Source organism: Echinococcus granulosus (genome assembly GCF_000524195.1).
Source record: "Echinococcus granulosus chromosome Unknown EG_S00063, whole genome shotgun sequence".
Lineage (NCBI taxonomy): Eukaryota > Metazoa > Platyhelminthes > Cestoda > Cyclophyllidea > Taeniidae > Echinococcus > Echinococcus granulosus.
Genome location: NW_020170443.1, coordinates 260133 through 279725, shown reverse-complemented (window position 1 = coordinate 279725; position 19593 = coordinate 260133). Strand labels below are relative to the sequence as shown.

The window sequence follows — 19593 nt, the reverse complement described above, 5'->3', positions numbered from 1 at the left end:
AGCTGGTAGATTAGCTAAGACAAAGTGTTTCCTCCTTATAAATAAATATTTAGAAATTCAAGCCTTAAGTATTCGCAAAAGCCCCAAAATCGACACATATTCTGCCGTTTCCTTCCATTTCTCCCGTTTTATTCCAAAACCTTTTAAATGCATGGCATGAACGTGTATTTAAAAGATACCTGATGAAGTGTAAAATCAGTGGTACACTTCCACTCCCAATTTGTTTCTTATTTTTGACCATAAGTGCATTATCGTAAAATATGTCATTCCACTTTTTAAATGGTGGTTTGAACTCGAAAAGACACTTTTTTGCAGCGTAAGGTGGGAAAATGGCGCAGTTCACTAGGAATACTTCAAGACTTCATTTACCTTGAAGACACGCAGCAATGCAGCTTGTTTCATTTCACCACTATCATTTAGGTTTGCAGAATTATCACCGAAATACGATCGACATCTCAATAACGTGCATCCTCCCAATACCAGCTCTATCAGTAAACGAAGTCGTTTAGTTGCTACTGAAACGAATTCAGTAGAGTAGGACAGAATCTTGGGCTTGTTTTAACAGCAGCATCTTCTATGCCAACCGCTACCTATCTACTCATCGGAATGAACCAAAACAGCAATATCAGACCTTCCCAGGGTTTAATTGTCGCAAAAAACAAGGCAAAGTTACAATTAGAGATAACCAATTGAGGAGGCAAAGGCAATCGTCTTAACGGGCAGACAATTCTTGAGTCCACAAGAAGTAAGCAACCCATTTCGGTGTCGTGATAACACGATTACCTAGTATCACAACACCAGAAATCCCCAGAATGGCGCCAATAGGAAATCTGAGACGAACACCTTAGGAGATACCGTTGTTTTGGACATTAAAACATGCGCAGTTTGCCACAAACAAGGTGCTCATTCGTCTTGCTATGAGGCAAGGGAACAGAAAAACAAGAGAATTTACAAAAGTTGACGATCACTTTAGCCTGAGTTAACCACTACAGAGAAGCATAGTGGGCGGCAAAGGTACATGGAAGGAATGACACTGTGATTACGCCAGCAGTTGCACTGCTCATCACAGTGGAACTTTTGGATTTCCAGACGCACACGAATAAAGAAGGCTCTCATAGCGGCTACGACGACATCCTAGGTTCGCTAGATTTGCGACAAAACTTATAATAGCCCAAAAAAGGCGCAGAAAACCCCAGCCTTTTAAAAACCACACTGCGAAGAATGCAGAGCAGGATGCTTCCATGGCGATGAGCCTAAAAAAATTCTGCGGTTCCTGATCATCATCTTGATAGTATGCAACTTTAATAAGCAAAACAACAGTATTTTTTTGAAATTACACACCCATGTCCTGTATAAATGCACATATTCAACAACGTCTGCATGGAAGACACAGACGCAGCAAAAGTGTGAGTACATCCATCTTTGAGGAGTTTACCATTACACATCTGCCTCTGATGGGATCCAGGAAAATGGCAATCGCACTGCATTAAGCAATGAGAAAGCGAAAGCTGCACAGGAGGGGATGAGAATAATTGAAACAGAGTGGATTTATGTTTGTGAAGTGTGCCCTTGGGATGACGGGCGTGTGGGTCCAAGTACCTCCTCAAGGGCGCAGAGGTCGCGTGATACCTCCTCATGGAGACGTGTCGCAACGGCGTCCAAATCAGCGCGTCGACGATCGCGCTCCTCCGCGTCCTCCCGCACCGCTGTCTCCAGCCACCGAAAGTCGCCCAGCAGGAGGAGTTGCTTTATTTCCGATACCAACCGTGTGATGCTCTCACATGCGCTCACCTACAAGGTAGAGAGGTGCCGAGTCCCAATGCCGGTGGATCAACACGTCAGGGAGGCCAGGGACTATTTGTGCGATATGATTAGCAGGAAAACGTAGCGATTTTATAAGTCTGTGAAAAATGCGTAAAATCCTCTGTACAAACATAATCAAGCGCAAAAGAACATAGATCACTCAAATATGTGTAAAATATCCGCCAAATTGAGATCATTTATAGCGAGGGTGCAAAGTCAAGGGAATAGGCAGACTTAAGAACAGTAAAAAAAGGCAAGCAAGGAAACAGGGATCAACTTCTTGATATCTAAAATTTATTAATATCAAAAAAGAAAAGACTATTCCAGAGAAGAAACACATCTTGTAGTGAAAATCACAATTTTCGTACGTAAAAGCAATTAGAAGAGGTAAGAACACGTTACGAAGCACAGGCCAATGCAGATTCAACAGAAAGCCAACGCTATTACGTCCTGGCGATTTGCATTTTTACCGCCATCTATTAAGGTTTCGTCGACCAAAGCAAATGCCCAAAGCCATCAGCTGCGTTATAACTAACAATTGATTAGCAACAACTTGGTGTTACTTATTTAACAGCTCGCATTCATTAAGACCAACTTCATTTCCTTGTAGTAGCAAATTAGTCATTTTAGGGTCCAGAAAAGATGCAGTTAACTCAATTTCTGGAACTAATCCAAAAAACGGAAGCACTGGATCGTGTGCTTGATGATAAGAAAACCAGGAAAATCAGTCCCAGATATGCAAATAACTCACGATATTGGCAGCTCTGACATTGCATTCAAAATTCTCCTGAGTAGCGAGCGCATAAGGATCACAACGGTTCAGCAGTGCATGATTTTCCATCTGAAATTACGGGAATAACAGGAGGCCATACCTTCGCGCGAGATAGCATCAACTCGTAGTTTTCTTGGATAGACTTGAGTGATTCACGAAGTCTTGAATTCAGATTATTCAAGTAAGTATCCCTTTTCCTTGAATGCACTTGCGGCACCGCGGAACCTACGCGACCAACGGGTTGCATACCTCAAGGCGACAGTTATGGGCTACGTCAGACATAGTGAGCCGTTGGGTTGAATTATACAGTTTGTCAAGAATTTAAAGTTTCGTAAAAATCAAGATTTTTTTGCATATAAAAAATGAAAAGGCTTAAATTTAACAGACTGAGGCACTGGAATGCTTAGTTATAACACGTAAAACATTGCGCAGCAAAAGCCAAAAATTTTGTCACAAATACTTTGAACTTTCATCGTTTTTTATTTATTTTTTTGCAGTAGGTTGTTGCAGTAGTATTGTTTAAGCCAGCCTGTCCTCCGCCGGATTTGGGCGTTGTAGATTCGTGTGACTTACTAGACATGGTGAAGTTAACAATTGATCTGGTTGAGGGAGCAATGCAATACACAAATCCCCTTCGGGATCGAGAGCTTGATCTAAGGGGATATAAGGTTCCCGCCATCGAAAATCTGGGCAGCACTCTTGATCAATTTGACACGATCGACTTCACTGACAATGAAATTCGTAAACTAGATGGGTTTCCCTTGCTTCAACGTCTCAAGTCTCTAATAATGACAGGAAACAAGGTAAGTCGTAGTGATTGCTTTGATATCAGCAACTGGGCTAGGCTGGCAATCTTAAGTAGTAAGATCGTCGTATGACCTTCTTGACATTTTGAACGTTAGACCCATAACATTTCTTCCCTTTTGTTTGATTTTAGATTATTAGAATAGGAGAGGACCTTGTGTCGTCAATACCTAATCTAGAAACACTAATTCTTACTGATAACAATATTGCAGAACTGAAAGACCTCGACCCACTTGCTCCACTGACTAAGCTCACTTTCCTTTCTCTTGCTCGCTGCCCAGTCACCATGAAGATGAATTATCGCCTTTACGTTGTTGGAAGAATGCCACAGGTTGGTCAACATCCTTGACTGTCGTACATCCATTCATTGATTACCTCTCATTACTGCTATTTTCCTATTCGTTAGCTCCGATTCCTTGATTTCAAACGAATTACACAAGCCGAGCGTAAACAAGCTCGCTCTTTCGTGAAACACCTTTCACCTCTTACCACTGCAGTTGAAGCGAATAGCAACAAGACTAAAACGAGTGCAGTTAAAACATTTGTCCCTGGTGCTCCGGTCGGATCGAAAGCCACTAACGACGAGAACTCCGAGGCTGCGAAACCACCGCAACAAAAGCATCCAACCAATAACCAGCCCAGAGAATTTCCTCAGGCCACTCTTCATGCCGGTGTTAAGCGTGTCATGTTGAGCGGTGGAAGCAACCAGGATCTGTTGGCCATTCAAGACGCCATTAAAAAGGCCAAGACAATGGACGAGGTGGAGCGTCTTCATCAAATGCTCAGCAGTGGTCAGTTTGCTGGATTTGCCGCTCACTGGCATAAGCAACAAAAGCACTAAACGCGTCCCCATCCCCATCCGCTTTTTGTGTCCGTTTTGTACAGTTTTAATTATAAATATGAAGCAGATAACCACATCTAGACTCTGTGTATATTTAAAAAATCAGAAAGGTTATTGGAATCGCGCGAACCCAAAAAAGGAGACCTCAAAGTCTGCGATCTCGGAAGACCAGTTAGAGATGGAGCGGAGAAAGGGCAGAAGAGCAGGATTGTGGTAATGAGTATTGCACCTGGTTGGAAGAAGAGAGGTCGGTGGCCTAGGACGAGATGGAATGCACTAGCTGTGCCGTCGAGAGGACGACTTTTCAGTTGGAGGTGGGGTGGACACAGAGGTACTGCTGCTCCCACCTCCACCGTTGCCACCACCACCACCGACACTGTGTTTGAAGTAATTGGAGACCTGAGACTGGAAGCGGCGCCACTGTTCACCCGGACTGATTGACGCCGGCGGCGCGGTGTTTGATCGATTCGGTGTGGGAGGCAAGGACGCCACAGACGGGGTGTTGCTGCGTCGCAAACTGTAGGCCTGATGATGATGCACTCGGTGACTGCTCTCCACAGTATCCTCATCATTCTGCAGCGCAAACGCAGAAAATCGCACAACTTTGCAGTATTAAGGAGCTGAGACCTCATTCGGTCTATCGGCCAGTCTTCAAAACAACAGCCACCGGGGTAGGGGTCCCCAACCTCTACCCTTGTCCATGATTATCGAACCATCCACGACCTGTGAACGTTAGGGTTGGTGAATGAAGTGGAGGTATGAAATACCTTTGTCCTTCCCGAAGATGACATTTCATGAAGTAATAATGCAATTTAAGCCCACAACCGGAAATTCGATCCCCATAGGATCTGCTGTAACGCATAGGAGTCTTCGGAACTACCAAATGACTTGTTGACAGCATCTGGCGGGATGGAATCGCTTATGGATGCTAAAAGTTTCTGCGCTCGACATGTGACAAACAAACCTCCGACCGAGGTGAAATCGCCATTGAGCTGTCATCTCTTGTGGCCGGTAAAAAGGCATCACAGACGCTCGGTCGCAGTGAACGAGACGACCTGGGTTCAGTCTCCGTCTGCGCGGTACTAATCGACAAACACGGCCGCGGAGGGAGGGGGGGGGGGGAGATCAAGGGGGCGATGTTGTGCACGCATGTGTGCATCCCAAAAACCCTAGCAACAGTACTTGCACACGACCTAATGTATTCACGTATAACCTGCCCTCATTTTTCAATCAATGGGGGAAAAGGACTTGAGTTTTTGGCAGAAAAAGGGTGAATATGGAAAGAAAGAAAGGAAGAAGGCCACCACCACCGAATTGCAAAAGAGACTCACACGGTACCCCTACTTCTCGTGCCCTCGCTACTCCCTTTTCGAGAAATGATTACCATAATTTTAACCATCATGAAGCAAGTAGGCGCTTCGCTTGTGCCTCTCAATCAGTTGTTTTAGTACACACATTACTGGGTGAGTGGGGTCAAAAGGGCGGCCGACAGTCAGTTTACACCAACCAGTTGGAAGTTACCATCACAGTCCAACAGAGGGGCCTACTTTCGAGCTTTTCTAGCAAGTTGTTTGGGGTAACAATTGTAAAGTACTATTCAAGCCGGGGCTGAATCACTTCGACACATTTCACGACGTTCACAAGCCGGCTCTGCTCCTTTTTACCTCGACTCACAAGCTCCACTACTGTTTGCTCCACAAGGTGAAGTAGTCACGGGCAGGTGATGATACGGGGGTGGCCATGTGACATACGGACAGGGTCAGATGTCATTCGTACAATTGGAAAAGTGCAAAGGCCTCACAAATGCCAAGCACATATGAGGGAGGATCTCACACCTGTGGGATAATCGCAGGATGGTGGTTGGGGGTGGGACGGCTATTTTACTCCATCATCGTGCAAGCCATTTTTCATCCCAATAACTTTAAAGAAAGTGGAGCCTTGGGAAAAAGGGCAGTAGAACTAGAAACATCCCTAATAGTAGTGAATTCAACCTTTCCAGTTGGCCTTTCTTTAGATCAATTTTTGACAAAACCTTGAACAGGTGGAATCTAGAGGACAGCGGACTCTGCAAGAACTACTGGACGCATTCAAGTCGGAAAACATGCAGCTGTCGGTTTGGTAGTCGGACTTTCAGCTAGCATTATCCATTTATGGAATGGAGGTTTGACATGAAGTGGATCTGACAAAATGAAGACAATGCGGCCATTGAGACGGGGAGAGCCAGCCACTACAGTAGCCTCAGGTGAACTTGAAGACTGTCCGATTCATCCAAAAAGGAAGTTGGAAGGATGGACTTAGAGGATTATTACGTCAGGAAATAGTACGGGTGTTAGGTACTGGTAGAGGTAGAATTGAAGGGATTTAAGGACCACGCATAAATGCCCTGCATTAAATACACCCCAAATACATGACTTAAGGCAAAAGTAACAGGAAAAACTACGCTACCAACCAAGCAGCATTTAAAAAGGGAAAAATAAATAGACAGCCAACCTGTTGAGGAGGAGTAAGCCACTCCTTGGGAATGGACTTTTCGATGAAGGGAAGTTTCGTGCTCACAACGGCCAATCGGTTGATCCACTTCGGCAGCGTTGCTCCACAGAGAATCTGAAGTAAGAAGGCAGGAGAAAAAGTGTTAGCCAAGTCATTTTGCCTCAACATCAAAGAAATGGTAGCAGCGCCTTCGACAGCTTGCAAATCCAAAGCAGCTGGGCATTTCCACTGGATTCACCGATGCGTGCGCCCAAACCATCGCACAAAACACTTCAGCGGAAGCACGGCACCAAATTCAGCTTTTCAACACTCTGTCCAATATAAAGGAGGCAATAACACTAAGTGCTAAATTTGAAGAGTGACAATTTATCAGGTTTCAAGCAGAAAATGCTCTTTGACTTTAATCAAGAAACTTCTCGGTTGAGACCTCCCAACAGGCAGACGAACCTTTGTAAAAGACAACACTTGATTACAACGCGACTGTAACTAGGTACAACAGATGGACTTGGACATTCAAGCCAAATTTAGACTGTGAGCTTATTAAAGAGGGCGATACATCGGCGCGAGTGAAAAACTAACACTTCAAAAGCCTTGTAATTGAGAATGAACCAACTTGACGTAGCCTACTGATGTCTAAGCTTGCAACTTTTCACCGTGGCCACAGAAAGATCATCTGCTTTGCAATTCTATCACAAACTATGCATTGCTTCCGCCTCATCAAATGTTCCAGTTCCGAAATACTCGCAGGCATCACTCCTGTGGCCTCGCAGCCACCACAGCCAGATATAGAGGTATGGGCGACCGTCTTTGAAACGTCTACGTCATTCAGCCGCCTGACGGCTGACGCTAACGTGACGTGCTTGACGCCTTCTAGCGATTTTTACAGGTAGCACTTCTTTGTTTACGAAAGACTTCATCACTAATACGCTGCTCCATACACACCACTACCATCGTCTACCACCTTGGTTAACAGTTTCAGGATAGAACTAGTGGAGAAACACACATACCATTAGCTAATCGGTGCAGCAGCGTCACGAATACCACCTCATTTGTTTGTAAAGTTAAAGGACCTCATTTGACCTGAACTACATCTTCCAGGTCATGTAACACTTTGTACATTCGACTTCTTAAACTCGCTAATATCAGTTTTGAGCCAAATTGGCAGATAAGTATCGGAGGATGGGGTTTCCTAAAACACACCAGTAGGGAGCGCAATAAAAAGTTTTACATCCCAAGACATTGAAAGTTACTCATGAGACAGTATTTAGACAGTGGGTGCTGGAATGCAGTGCGAAGAGGGTGATTAGCGATTACCAAAGAAGCGACTTGTGTAAGTGTAAAAACTAGGAATCTCAGACACCACTCAAGGTAAAATGGAGACCACGTAGTGTAATGGCGTCTGCTTAAATTAGAGATAATTTTGCAGAGGAATTTGACCCACTATCCATGCATCTGGCATTCTGTCCTTGCATGGCAGAATAATAAGGCTAGCATCGTCATCCACTGTTCGTTAATCTTGGTATATGCAAACAGGGCCATGCGATACACCTACCTCGACAAATGCACTTGAAAAGTGGTTGCAGTTCTTGCGCAAAAGGTGGTAATGTGCACCTCTGAAGTCCCGCTCCATATTGCTGATTATGGTGCAGACGTCGCGGTAGGTGAAGTCTGTGAAACCCACCACAATTGAAGTCCTACGGTAAAGTAGAGCACTGAATCAAACGATGGTGGAAAATGCAATGCTAAATGGAGAAGGAAGAGGTACAAACTTGAAGGAGTAATTGGGGCCGAGACTTTCGGTGTCACGAGGAGTCATCTCGAAAATGCCCGAGGAGCCAAATTGGTGGCCTCCGTAGCAATACTCGCGTTCGTAGACCTCCACACCCGTATGGTAGACGCCTAAACCAATGTTGCCAATGTACTCGTTCAGCCAGGACTGAAGGAAGGGAAGAAGTGAACGGTTGTCAGTAGAGATACTACTGAGAAAAAAAAATAACATAATGCAGCAAATTTACCATGTCGTAGACGTTGACGGTGACGGGACTGGACTCCGCCATTGCATTTGAAAAGGTGGGGCTACCACACATTGTCATAGTTCTGTTCTCCTAAAGGTAGGAGGTATCGACTACCCACCAAGATCACTAACGCATTGCTCATGTTTGTAAATAAATAAAAGGTAATAAAATAGTAAACTTGAAATACAGAGAAAGTGAAAGAATCCCTCCCGGATGAAGGTTCACGCCAATCATAATGGCTCCTTCAAAAGACAGAACCCCTGCCATAAGCATAAAGGCAAATTACACCCATACCGGTCACTAACTCATCCATCATAACGCGGAAAAACCCACAATTGCGAGCAACAGCTGCGGTCGGATCAACACAAATTTTAGCATTCAACAACTTGTGTTAAGCCACCAAGAAAATTCGTACCATTTTTAGGCACGACAAAACGTGTTTACGGTAAGCCAAAAAAATCTTCGCGAATCAAACGCTTAGTCAGTGTTCCGAAGTATACTCATAACACTACTTCTTATCAAGGTAAAACTCAGATTCGAATGGGAAATTATGACATATTTATGACTTTGCAAAATGTGCGTCACAAAAGCCAATGCGATAGAATATTAAAAAATGTCATTACGGCCACATGATGCAGGCGTACTTCTAAACTACCAAAAGTCTATTACTCAAAGAAAAAAGACAAATTTTGTGCTACAACAAAGGAAATGGGCCATATGAATGCAGTGAGATTATACAGTAGTTGCTAGGTATAAGGAAAACGCAATTGAAACTGAGGGCTGAAGAACCACTCTTACATGAACAACTGCCTTACGATGAAATCCTGCTGCCTTGGTAAAGAAGACACACGGAGGAACTACTACTATCCGATTTGCGAAGCGCTCAAAAGTGAAAGATAGGAAAAGGGGCATACAAAATAGCACAATGCCTAGAGCCTCTGACGAATGGTTATTGTCGAATACATTTGTCGACAACGGAAGACTTAAAATGGGTAATATGCGAAATTTACGACATAATATGGGAACCCCATACAAATGTACTTTAATTGCATTAAGTGCGCAGGCGGTTAAAAGGCACTGCTGACAACCGCACTAATAAGCACGTGAACAAGTCACACCGTCCAGACAACACCATCTGATACTCCAAAAGAACGCGAATAAAAGTAAAAGAAGGCCAAAATTAAGTTTAAAAGGTTTTCCTCGAGTATGTAAAGTGTTAGTAAAACATGAAATCCGACTAAAAGGCGAATATAAACATGTAGAAAGAGAAGTAGCACGTCCCAACATCAAAGAACGTGTGAGATACATGTTGATTTCCATAGCGCAAGTACCGGAAGTTGTTACAAAAGATGACAGCATAAACAAGTTAGGAACCAAGCAAAATACTGCAGCGTGATTTAATTAGCTAAGGCAAAATAAATGTCATAAGTGGAAGGAAAACCACCAAAAAAAAACAATGAGGAAAAAAGCAAAGATAATACAACATCTATTCAATTCATGGCGTATCAAGGATTGGTTCAGAATATCAACTTATGGCAAAAAGCACAGTTATGAAATTTGATATGACAGCAAGACTCGAGTAGAACATGAGTCGAAATGCACACGAAAGTGCTAACAAATTTGTGTAGAGTACAAGGAATAAAACGTCACAAGTGAAACAAGACCAACAATAGCAAAATAAAATAACAGACCTAAAGTACCAAAGCACGCGTGAAGTACTAGTCATAAGCACAGTCATATTTCTTCTAAAGCATGATAAACTCCCAACAACTTCTCATATAATGCCATTTTCATGTTAGATGTCATACATTTGCCATAAAAATCTTTAGATTTGAAAAGCCTCACGTGAGCGAAATTGAAAGCCGTTCGGGCCCCCTATAATCCAAACGAAATTCAGTGAATGATTCCAAACGAGCGCCAGCGATGGGGACCGCTCATTAGTCAGCGACTGACAAAAAACAAATGCAGCTATGGGATTGGCTAAGCCTATTAACCAATACTCGTAGAGCATAAGGTCTACCAATTAGTTAAACAGTATTGTGAGTAAAAGGGACGTAGCAACTGGAATGCAATGGATTCAAAGCTTCTATTCTTAAGCATAATACGTAAAAGGTTAGAAGGTAAAAAAATTAGTGGCAATTCCCACGTCGTTAAACAGCTATTATTGCGATTTGGAATAAAAGTGTGATTGGGGCAGTCGTCTTTTTTTTAACTTGTTTTACAAAAACAAAATATTACAAGGCATGTTGCGCAACTTACTGGTAGTATAACGCGTCGCAACTATTAAAAAAGAGGTAAAAATAAACCCTATTAAATCACCAATAAAGTGAATCCTCCAGATTACCTGTCAATTTAAATTTATAAAACTAATTTTTTTAAGTGTATAAAACTTTATAATCTGAGTGAATAAATAAGAGTCCTCTCAATGACTCACTACGTAGGCTTTTACCGGCTATCATCACAAATTACCAATACTCACAAAATCTTTTATCACAATAAAGCTTCTGTCAACACTTGTGTTTACTGTAAATTATTGTTAAAGGTGGATGATTGTTGATATGTTGCCCTGTTCGCGTCTTGTTTTACTTTGTTGGCGAATCTCGTGGGTTTTACGGGTGCTGCCTGATTGTTGATTTTGGGCTACTTTTTTAGAGGTTAGTCTTTTTCTGTGCCTAATTATGCATATTCCTGTTTTACGGATTTTTAAGACTTGGTCCTTTGTCATGAGATTGAAGTGAAGTGTTGTAATTTAGAACATCTAGGAGGCTTCCGATTAAACGACAAGCCGAACTTAGCCACTTAATTGGCCCGCCTATTTTTTACCTTGCTATACTGGTATAGCTAGACATTGGAGGCAGAAACTTTAGTATGCAAAGATTGTGGAAAATAGGGGGTTCTACGTGGCATGTTGGCTACCTTTTTGACTAATTCTACACTGCCTTTTGGCATTATGACTTTGGGTGGAATTACAGCAATCATGTTGATAGGCTTCCTTTTTCTACGGGCTGTTTGGTTTTTTAGTATTTGAATGCACTAGAATCGGCATCATCCGTAGTTTACATGATTTTTAGAGCTGCGAAATGTGTTCAGATGTATATGTGGCCGGAAGTCGGTTCATTACCCGGGAAGAATATCTTAAGCTTCTTCGCGAGGGTGTAGATTGTTACTTTTCTGTCGATGGCCGGCTCGTCAATCACCCGAGTGATGTGGAAAGTGACGATGTGCTCATTCAGGTGCACTCGCGTTTGCGGGGTGGAAAGGGTGGCTTTGGGTCCATGCTGCGTGCCATCGGCAATCAAATTGAAAAGACGAACAACCACGACATGTGTCGCGATCTCTCGGGTCGTCGAATGCGTGATGTGAACGCTGAAGCTAAACTTAAGGAGTGGTATGCCAAAGCGGGAGAGCGTGAGCGTGCAAAGGTGGACCGATACCTAGAAAAGCAGCGACGTCGTCGCGAGGCCCTGGATAAGGGCCTCCTTCATGACCACAAGTTTAACGACCCAGATTTCGCAAAACGCAAGGAACATATTTCCTCTGAACTTCAAGATGCAGTGGAGGCAATGCTAGCACAAATCGTTGCTGATGCTGGCCCCTCAGAGCCCGTTAAGAAGAAGCCAAAGCTGTGGATTGAACAACTGGATGAGGGTGTTTCTTCAAGCAGTGATGATAGTAGTGATAGTAATGATGATTCCGACGACCTATTCTCATCTTCCGAATTGACTGAGAAGCAAAATCACGCAGACCCCTCATTGAGATCGCTATCAAATTCCGAAGTTAGTAAGTTTTCCTTTTGGGGATTTTATTGTCTTAACAATAAAACACTCCGAATCATATTTTCTTAACTCAGTAGATTCGGATACTGTCGCTAATAAAGAAAATGCTGCGAAGGTGGAGGAACAGAGGGAAGGAATACAGGAATCTCTTGTTGAATCGCAAAGTGAAGGAAACGGGTTGAAGACGAGCGAAACGGCTGTTTCATCATCTGCAACCAAGAAGCTTGCTGATAGCGTTCCTATAACGGAAGCAGCGTTAGAGGCAGCTTCTTCGGCGATGGAGTTAGAGTCGTACGGTTTGGAGACTCTAAAGCAGGCACTCTCGAGTCGGGGATTAAAATGCGGTGGAACTCTCTCGGAACGCGCCATTAGACTTTTCTCGGTGCGTGGACTCGATCCTTCAAAATATCCCGCAAAAATACTTGCAAAGCCTTTTAAAAAATAAGTGCTCCCTACGTACCCATGTATATGCACACTTAAATCAACTCACTTTTTCGACTGGGCAATGAGTCGACTTGATGAATTATTGCCAATATATGTAATGTTTGATTTTTACATTCTGGAACTCTTGTACCTTTTATCGTGATTTTACAAGATAACTAAACACCGTTTATTTATTTGCTATTGTTACCCTTCTTCATGTGGTTATTGGTAATTTCACTTATGGAATGACACTCCCCGAAAAACTGAAAGCCGGTTTTCAACTTTAGTCTAGCAAATGGCTTAATGCGTGTCAGTCCTTTGAATTGACCGCCCTCATTTACATGGTTACTGGTACTGCATCGCAGAACGTGCAGTCGACATGTTCACTTAGATCATGAACTTACGCTTGAGTACGATCAAGGGGCTCACAAATGTACTCATAGAGTAAGGTCTTCATCAGCTGCAAAGTATTGAGACCGTCTGAAATAAAGAGGAAACCATGTGTCGAATTGTAACTTCATAATGTGGCTAAAAATTTACATGCACAGAAGTGGAGGGTGCAGAGTCATGGTAAAAGGCGGGTTGTAAAAGACGGTGAAAGTATAGGGATGAGGAGGAGGATCCATCTACTCCTCCACTTCGAAGAGGTCGTTTAAGCTGATGCAGTCGTCAGAAATGGAGGAGAATCCGTCATCATCATGACGCTCTTTTGCGAGATCACAAAAGATGTCTTCCACTGTGTCGGGAGGTAGCAACAGATGCTGTGTGCCACTGCTTGGTCGATCGGAAAAAATGGGCGAAGACAAAGGTGTCTCGCGGACTCCCATGTGATGATCATGCACCAAATTTGACTGTTGTCGGCAACGGACGTTGGGCTTGCATTGACGCCTGCCATGAATCGACGTGATGAAAAAAGATGCCCGTTAAATAATCGAATAAGAAAAATCAGGGTACACTAAACTAAAAATAATGTAGCGAGCAGAATGAACAGTTCATAGGGTAGAAAGCTAGAATAAATTCAATAAAAGAAACAAATTTTCACTTACTCAAATTTGATATCAGTTTTTCTAGGTACAGTTACAGTGGCAGCTTTGTTGCAAAATTTTATAGCAAATTGCGGTGTTTTTCTGACGGATGCGTTAGGCTACAATGGTTACAGAATATTAACAATGAAATCACACAACTCCTGAAACGCGAGGTCAGACACTGTAATGTGTCATCAAAAAGAATTAAGAGAATTTTTTTAAGGACATGCTCAAGAGTCTGTGAATCTATAACAACATGGAAAAAGTGCGTTTTTCTCCAAAACGATATCTAACACAAATTTTGAAGCACCAAATGAATATGTAAAATGCAGACCTGAAGAACTGTCCTCGCATTCCTACTAAGAAAAGGTGCACTACTGGTTGTTCGCCTTGTATTTGTTCCAGATGTATGTATTGCAGGCGTACCTAAATATGAGACTTTAATTAATGTAATAGAGACGTACTATCATGCTTCCTTCGCAATGCTAGGTGTTGGACTCTTGGACTCATAGCAAAGACGGAGTGTGGCTTTTTAAATTGTGAGGAATATGCTTTTGTAGATTCAATTCTCTTTCGAGCCAATTTAACCATAAAGCTTCCAAATGCGTTACAAAATATTCTTACTCCAAATTTGAGGCAAAACTGTCAATTTTTAGCTTCAAAGAGCTTTTACTACAAATGCTGTTGTAAAATATACGAGGTGTTATAGAAGGATTTGGCAAAGGTAATGCCTTCTTTACAGTACTTTGCAATGAATTAATTCTTGATGCCATCTAAATTAATCGAATAAGATGAGTTGAAATCTACCTCATCCACTTGAGTAAACGATCCCTTAGCACTTTCCGAGCACATTTCAAGCATTTTAAATGTTTCCTCTAGTTTGGAATCTTTTATGAAATATATCAACGTCCTGTATCAGACTCACAAGAATCGTTTATTTCGTTGGTACTAACAGGTTCCGAGACAAATTTAATTATCTAGGGGTAAGAAAGAATTCAACACCTACCAGAGCGTCAAGTTCCGTGACTGTATCCCATATATCATCAACAATTTTGCTTTAAATATACAACTGTAATGTAAAGCAAGCCTACATAACCGGCGCAGCATTGCCAATGGGAGGATTGGTAGCGACCGAATTTCTCCTCTCATTGTCAACGGAGCCACGCAGAGACGTCCAAAATCCCCCACTCTAAGATAAACCTTAATATAATTGTAGCATACATCGGGTTTTTCCGGTTGAGATGAATCAATAGCGCTATCTCTAGAATTCTGGGAACAATAATTGTTTCCCAGGAGGTCGAACTGGCTAGACGAACAGGATGAATCTTGGGTAAAAGAGCCACATCTTTATCGTCCCTTTTAAAATATAAACAAATATACCTTTGTGATGCGAATTTTACTTCAAGGCGCGGAATCTTGAATGGCATTTTAAATTGGCAACCTTGTGGTTTAAATAAGCCTCCACTTTGCAAGATTTCTTTAAAAAATATTTGACAAGGAATAATCGTCATAAAATGCAGCTACGGCACAATACATCTGTAGGACAGGTGTATGAAATCATTTATTTTAGCAGCAATCAAAGCCTACTTATTCCAATGCAATGGATTAATATACTGTCAAATACCTCGATCGGTCAGCATTTGAAGTTCCTTACAAGCATTTCGAGTGTTTGCATTACATTAAATGTCCTTAACACTTTATGTAAAACCAAATTAATTGTTACATTATCAAATATGGTACATGTTTCTCTTGCTCAGCTTACATTGGCGACGTTGAAAACCGGTGATTATCAGAGCAGACTATGCATTAATTTATCTCTTATTAAGGTTCAAGCATTTTTTTAATGACTGAGTTTGAGTCCACCTTTGAAAGATGCATCACTAGGCAATTCCAATAACTTTATTCAATTCATCAGAAAGTGGACCAACTTAGCCATTACCGTTTTGATTTCGAAGATTATTTGTCAACTTTACTGCACTTTCAAATAGACCCGAATCTACTACCTAATATAGACTTTGTCTAAGACATTTTTTTGTATTTGTCGAAGATTTCGTGTTCAAATGCATCTCCCAAAAATTACAACTTCGTGCTAACTTATGTCATTTATAAATGGCACTTTGTTAAAGCTGCACGAAGGTAGCTGACTTCTTTAAATATTGTTACTTTTTACTTCTCACCAGTAACAAAACACAAGTCAGTAGAATAAAAGTGGAAAATTTCTCTTATATAGACAAACGTAGGTAAATGTTTTTAAATCCTAATCCTCCTCCTAAAAGAAGAAACAATCGAATTTTAAGTGTAATGAACAGGCAAATTCCGATAGGTCGGCCAGTCTTGCACACCTCATCATCCATTTCCTCCTTTTCTACCTCCTCAGTGATTGCTTCTGCGGCATCTTTGTCCATCACTCCCTCCTCCATTAGCTCGTCGAGTTTTGCCTCAGCCATTAGCTCTGCTACCTTGTCCATCTCTTCCTCCTCTTCGTCATCTTCCTCCAAGAATTGCTCACCCTAAAAAAAACATTAAATTTCACTTAAGCATGGAGATATTGAACGCCTTTACGGTTAAAATCACCTCGTCTCTGATTATATCTAACATGGATCTGCAATCATGCGTCAGAACAATGCGTTTGTTATCACTGTTGTCACCACCGGAATGCAGAATGCAAGATTTCATTAGAGTTCTCCGAAAGGGTTTTTCCGACCCTCTTATGAATCCAGAGTATGGTCGGAAAGTGGTCTGAACCTTTAGGATCCTCAAGCACCTAAAATTGTTTTCCACTATGTATTCGATTAATTACACGTGGTTTTAAAATAAGATAAGAGAGTACTTAACTTAATACCCAGGACTTTACTAACACGTCTGTTTTTACGGTGAGAGGAAATTCAAACACCATTAGTTTAACACTTGTTTTGCAAATTTTCTTTAACATTTCAGACACCACATTTAATCATGCTCCTAAATTTGACAATACTTTGTCTCATTAATTGTTCATTTAACTATACGTTTGATTACATAGACATCTAAGTCTCCGCAGATTGTACAAGCATCATAGCCGTTCGGCTAAGCCAGTAGCGTCACAGCGTCTCCGTTTGTTAGGAAAATATTTCCTGCCATACGTAGGACTTCGGGGAAGACTTAAAGTACCACACATCCTCCATCCACTTCACTTTTTTAGACCCTTTCAGCCCCCTTGCGATTTGTATTGGTACAGCCATTTATCTTGAAGTGGTAAAGAACATGCGTCACGAATTTGTGACGACGAGCTTAGTTGAAAAAATTTTTCGTATATATTCGAAAACAAAGCCAATAGTGGAAAAGACTATGTCTCAAAAGAGCTATTCGCATCATTTTATATAGGGAAAGTAATTGAAGAATTCGCCATAGGCAAATGTCATGCACTGACATTGCCTTATATCGCCTAACAAATAAATGACAAAACTTTGGAGTATCTGACCAAACTTCACTTACGCACCATCTCAGTATGGAAAAGTTTCTATTTACAAAATAGTTTCAAATTTAAAAATCAGGAGAATAAATATTTTTGCACCTGAGACAATGAAGATGCATTGGAGGGGAGTACCGGATCACGGATGCAGAGCGAGATATTAAGTGCTGAACGTGAATAATTTTTAAAAAAAGAAAAATAGGAAAATAAACATTGGACGCACCAACTTTTCGAGGAACGCCACTGACTCTGCTACTTCATCTGGCGAGGTCTTGTCCTTATCCAGGCGTTTAAGGCGAGGCACCATGCCCAAAACAAGGGGTCTATAATGATCTCTATCCGCAATCGGGTTGTCTGAGGCAAAAAGAAAAAGAAGATGCGTTTCAAATAAAAGTTCTGATTTCCGTAGTTCTTAAGTTAATTGTTTCTTTTGTTTGCTAAGGGCATTTAAACGATTTCAACTAATTTTAATTAGCTAAACATGCAAATGCGCGCCAAAGTGAAAGAATGCAATAAAAATGCTGATTAAAAAGTGCCAACAGTTTTTTTGCAACCAATTATTTGCTAATTAAGTCTGAACTCACCACTAAGGATGAGAATTTTCAGAGTTAATAATGACATTAACTTTTTGACCTCTGACCAGCGTTTTATCTGATTTCCTCTAAAAAAATAAGTCAGAAACAAAACAACGAGGATAGATTTGACAGCACATAAAAAACCAAACAAAGCTGTTTTCCTTATCCAGTCTTTAAATACCAATGCAAGTAAAGGACATTAACGCAAGTCGGAATTGCCTTCCTAATTCCTTGACTTTTCCAAAAATGGAAAAACTGTCTTAAACAAAGTAAAGGACGAAGTAAACCCTAAATTCACAATATGACGCTAAACAGGGTAAACTTGTCACAAGAACAGTCGAAAAAATAAGCAATTTTGCTGGTATACCGAAGATTTAAGTACTGTAGATTAGGCGGACCATGAAGAAAACCATCCAAACGTCGAATATTGTTATCCCGAAGATGTAGTATAACAAGTCCCTTCATTGCCGAAATGTCCTCTACTGAGTGCAGGAGATTTTCACTAAAGTAGAGCGTCTTTAGAGCGTGCAGTTCACTCAGACCCTCGGACGATGTAATCTTATTTCCACGCAACTCTAGGGTCTCCAAAGAGCGCAACTTGAACTGGTTTAATGGCGGTCCCTCGATGCCCTTTAATGTAGTGATTTCGTTATCTAAATTGATTTAGCAAAAATTCCTTTTGAAAAATTTAGGACAACGCACTTCCTTTGGTATTATTGAAACGTACAACTAAGTATGAGATGTTTCAATCTACCGTGGTTGATGAAGTCCGTACAGGTGAGTTTGTTGTGTGAAAGGTCGAAGAATTGAAGATATGGTAAAGCCTTTGCACTGCCAGCTTTGAGTATGCGATTATGATCAGCTTTAAGATACATTAAGTATTCGGCTGCGAAAATGGGCGAAATATCAGAAATATGGTTGTGGCTCAGAATAACGAAGCGGAGAAACTGAAATTGCACCAAGATACTGATATCTGTGAGGCCCCTATTAATATTGCGGTATTACAGAAAGAAATCAGAAGTTTACATTCATGAGGTTATCCTAGTAAAATTGAACTCTTAAGGCATGGTTATTCATGAGGTGGTGTATTATATATTAAATATTCAAATTAAAATCATCGCCTTTAAAAATGATATTTTAAAAGAGCCATCCACGCTTACAAACTACGAGAAAGAATAAGTGGGAGATTTGGCCAGTCATCAAAATTGAAACAAATAAAAAAAATTGCCTAGATTAGATAGCTAGACAAAAAACACACCTGTTTGCACAGTCAAATTTTATGAATGCATGTGTAAAGCCGTATCCTATTCTTCTAAGTAGTGAAAGACATGTGGCTGCTAATTCTTTCGTCAGAGGTTTATCGGGAATAACCTAAATTCTAAGCTTGAAATCTCGAAGCATACAACAGGCTTAATGCTAATTTCTGCCTCTTCTATCTCTTCTCCGACAGCTTCCTCCTCTTCTGACATTGTGCGTATGCTGAAATTGATGCACTTAACTCGTAATGGTACGCTATTCAGCGCCCGGCAACCATTCAATTAAATGACTTTTGCTTTAATAATCTAAGCATTGTTTAAATATTTTTTAAAATAAAATTTGAAAAAATTATTTTTGCGTCAAG

General features: G+C 41.3%; 5 protein-coding genes across 5 annotated transcripts in view; 2 read left to right on the top strand and 3 right to left on the bottom strand. All coding sequences in view use genetic code 11, as the record gives it.

Moving 5' to 3' along the window:
- The window catches only part of EGR_06777 (hypothetical protein), a gene marked incomplete at both ends in the record, with an annotated part of 4521 nt that extends 3076 nt beyond the window's left edge, over positions 1 to 1445 (bottom strand). The window contains 3 exons of the mRNA XM_024496026.1: positions 214 to 304; positions 370 to 515; positions 1436 to 1445. Of these exons, the coding sequence (XP_024349566.1) occupies positions 214 to 304; positions 370 to 515; positions 1436 to 1445 (247 nt within the window). The remainder of the gene's footprint in view (positions 1 to 213; positions 305 to 369; positions 516 to 1435) is intronic.
- A 773-nt stretch (positions 1446 to 2218) lies between these two features.
- EGR_06776 (U2 small nuclear ribonucleoprotein A') lies at positions 2219 to 4220 on the top strand (the record flags this gene model as incomplete). Its single annotated transcript, XM_024496025.1, has 4 exons — positions 2219 to 2287; positions 3076 to 3378; positions 3513 to 3710; positions 3786 to 4220. 4 exons carry the CDS (start codon positions 2219 to 2221, stop codon positions 4218 to 4220), a joined length of 1005 nt encoding a protein of 334 aa, XP_024349565.1.
- Positions 4221 to 4496: 276 nt separating this feature from the next.
- Positions 4497 to 8803, bottom strand: EGR_06775 (PPPDE peptidase domain-containing protein; the record flags this gene model as incomplete). The annotated part of the gene is made up of 6 exons (XM_024496024.1): positions 4497 to 4793; positions 5185 to 5292; positions 6711 to 6824; positions 8263 to 8404; positions 8480 to 8646; positions 8726 to 8803. 6 exons carry the CDS (start codon positions 8801 to 8803, stop codon positions 4497 to 4499), a joined length of 906 nt encoding a protein of 301 aa, XP_024349564.1.
- Positions 8804 to 11805: 3002 nt separating this feature from the next.
- Positions 11806 to 12946, top strand: EGR_06774 (hypothetical protein; the record flags this gene model as incomplete). The annotated part of the gene is made up of 2 exons (XM_024496023.1): positions 11806 to 12505; positions 12579 to 12946. 2 exons carry the CDS (start codon positions 11806 to 11808, stop codon positions 12944 to 12946), a joined length of 1068 nt encoding a protein of 355 aa, XP_024349563.1.
- A 604-nt stretch (positions 12947 to 13550) lies between these two features.
- Positions 13551 to 19441, bottom strand: EGR_06773 (Leucine-rich repeat-containing protein; the record flags this gene model as incomplete). Its single annotated transcript, XM_024496022.1, has 16 exons — positions 13551 to 13812; positions 13971 to 14068; positions 14284 to 14375; positions 14414 to 14544; positions 14574 to 14722; positions 14757 to 14836; positions 14875 to 14926; positions 14956 to 15004; positions 15041 to 15138; positions 16292 to 16459; positions 17621 to 17751; positions 17982 to 18058; positions 18340 to 18625; positions 18700 to 18956; positions 19231 to 19343; positions 19376 to 19441. The coding sequence occupies 16 exons, from the start codon at positions 19439 to 19441 to the stop codon at positions 13551 to 13553; spliced, it is 2109 nt and encodes a 702-aa protein (XP_024349562.1).
- Between the last annotated feature and the right edge of the window lie 152 nt (positions 19442 to 19593).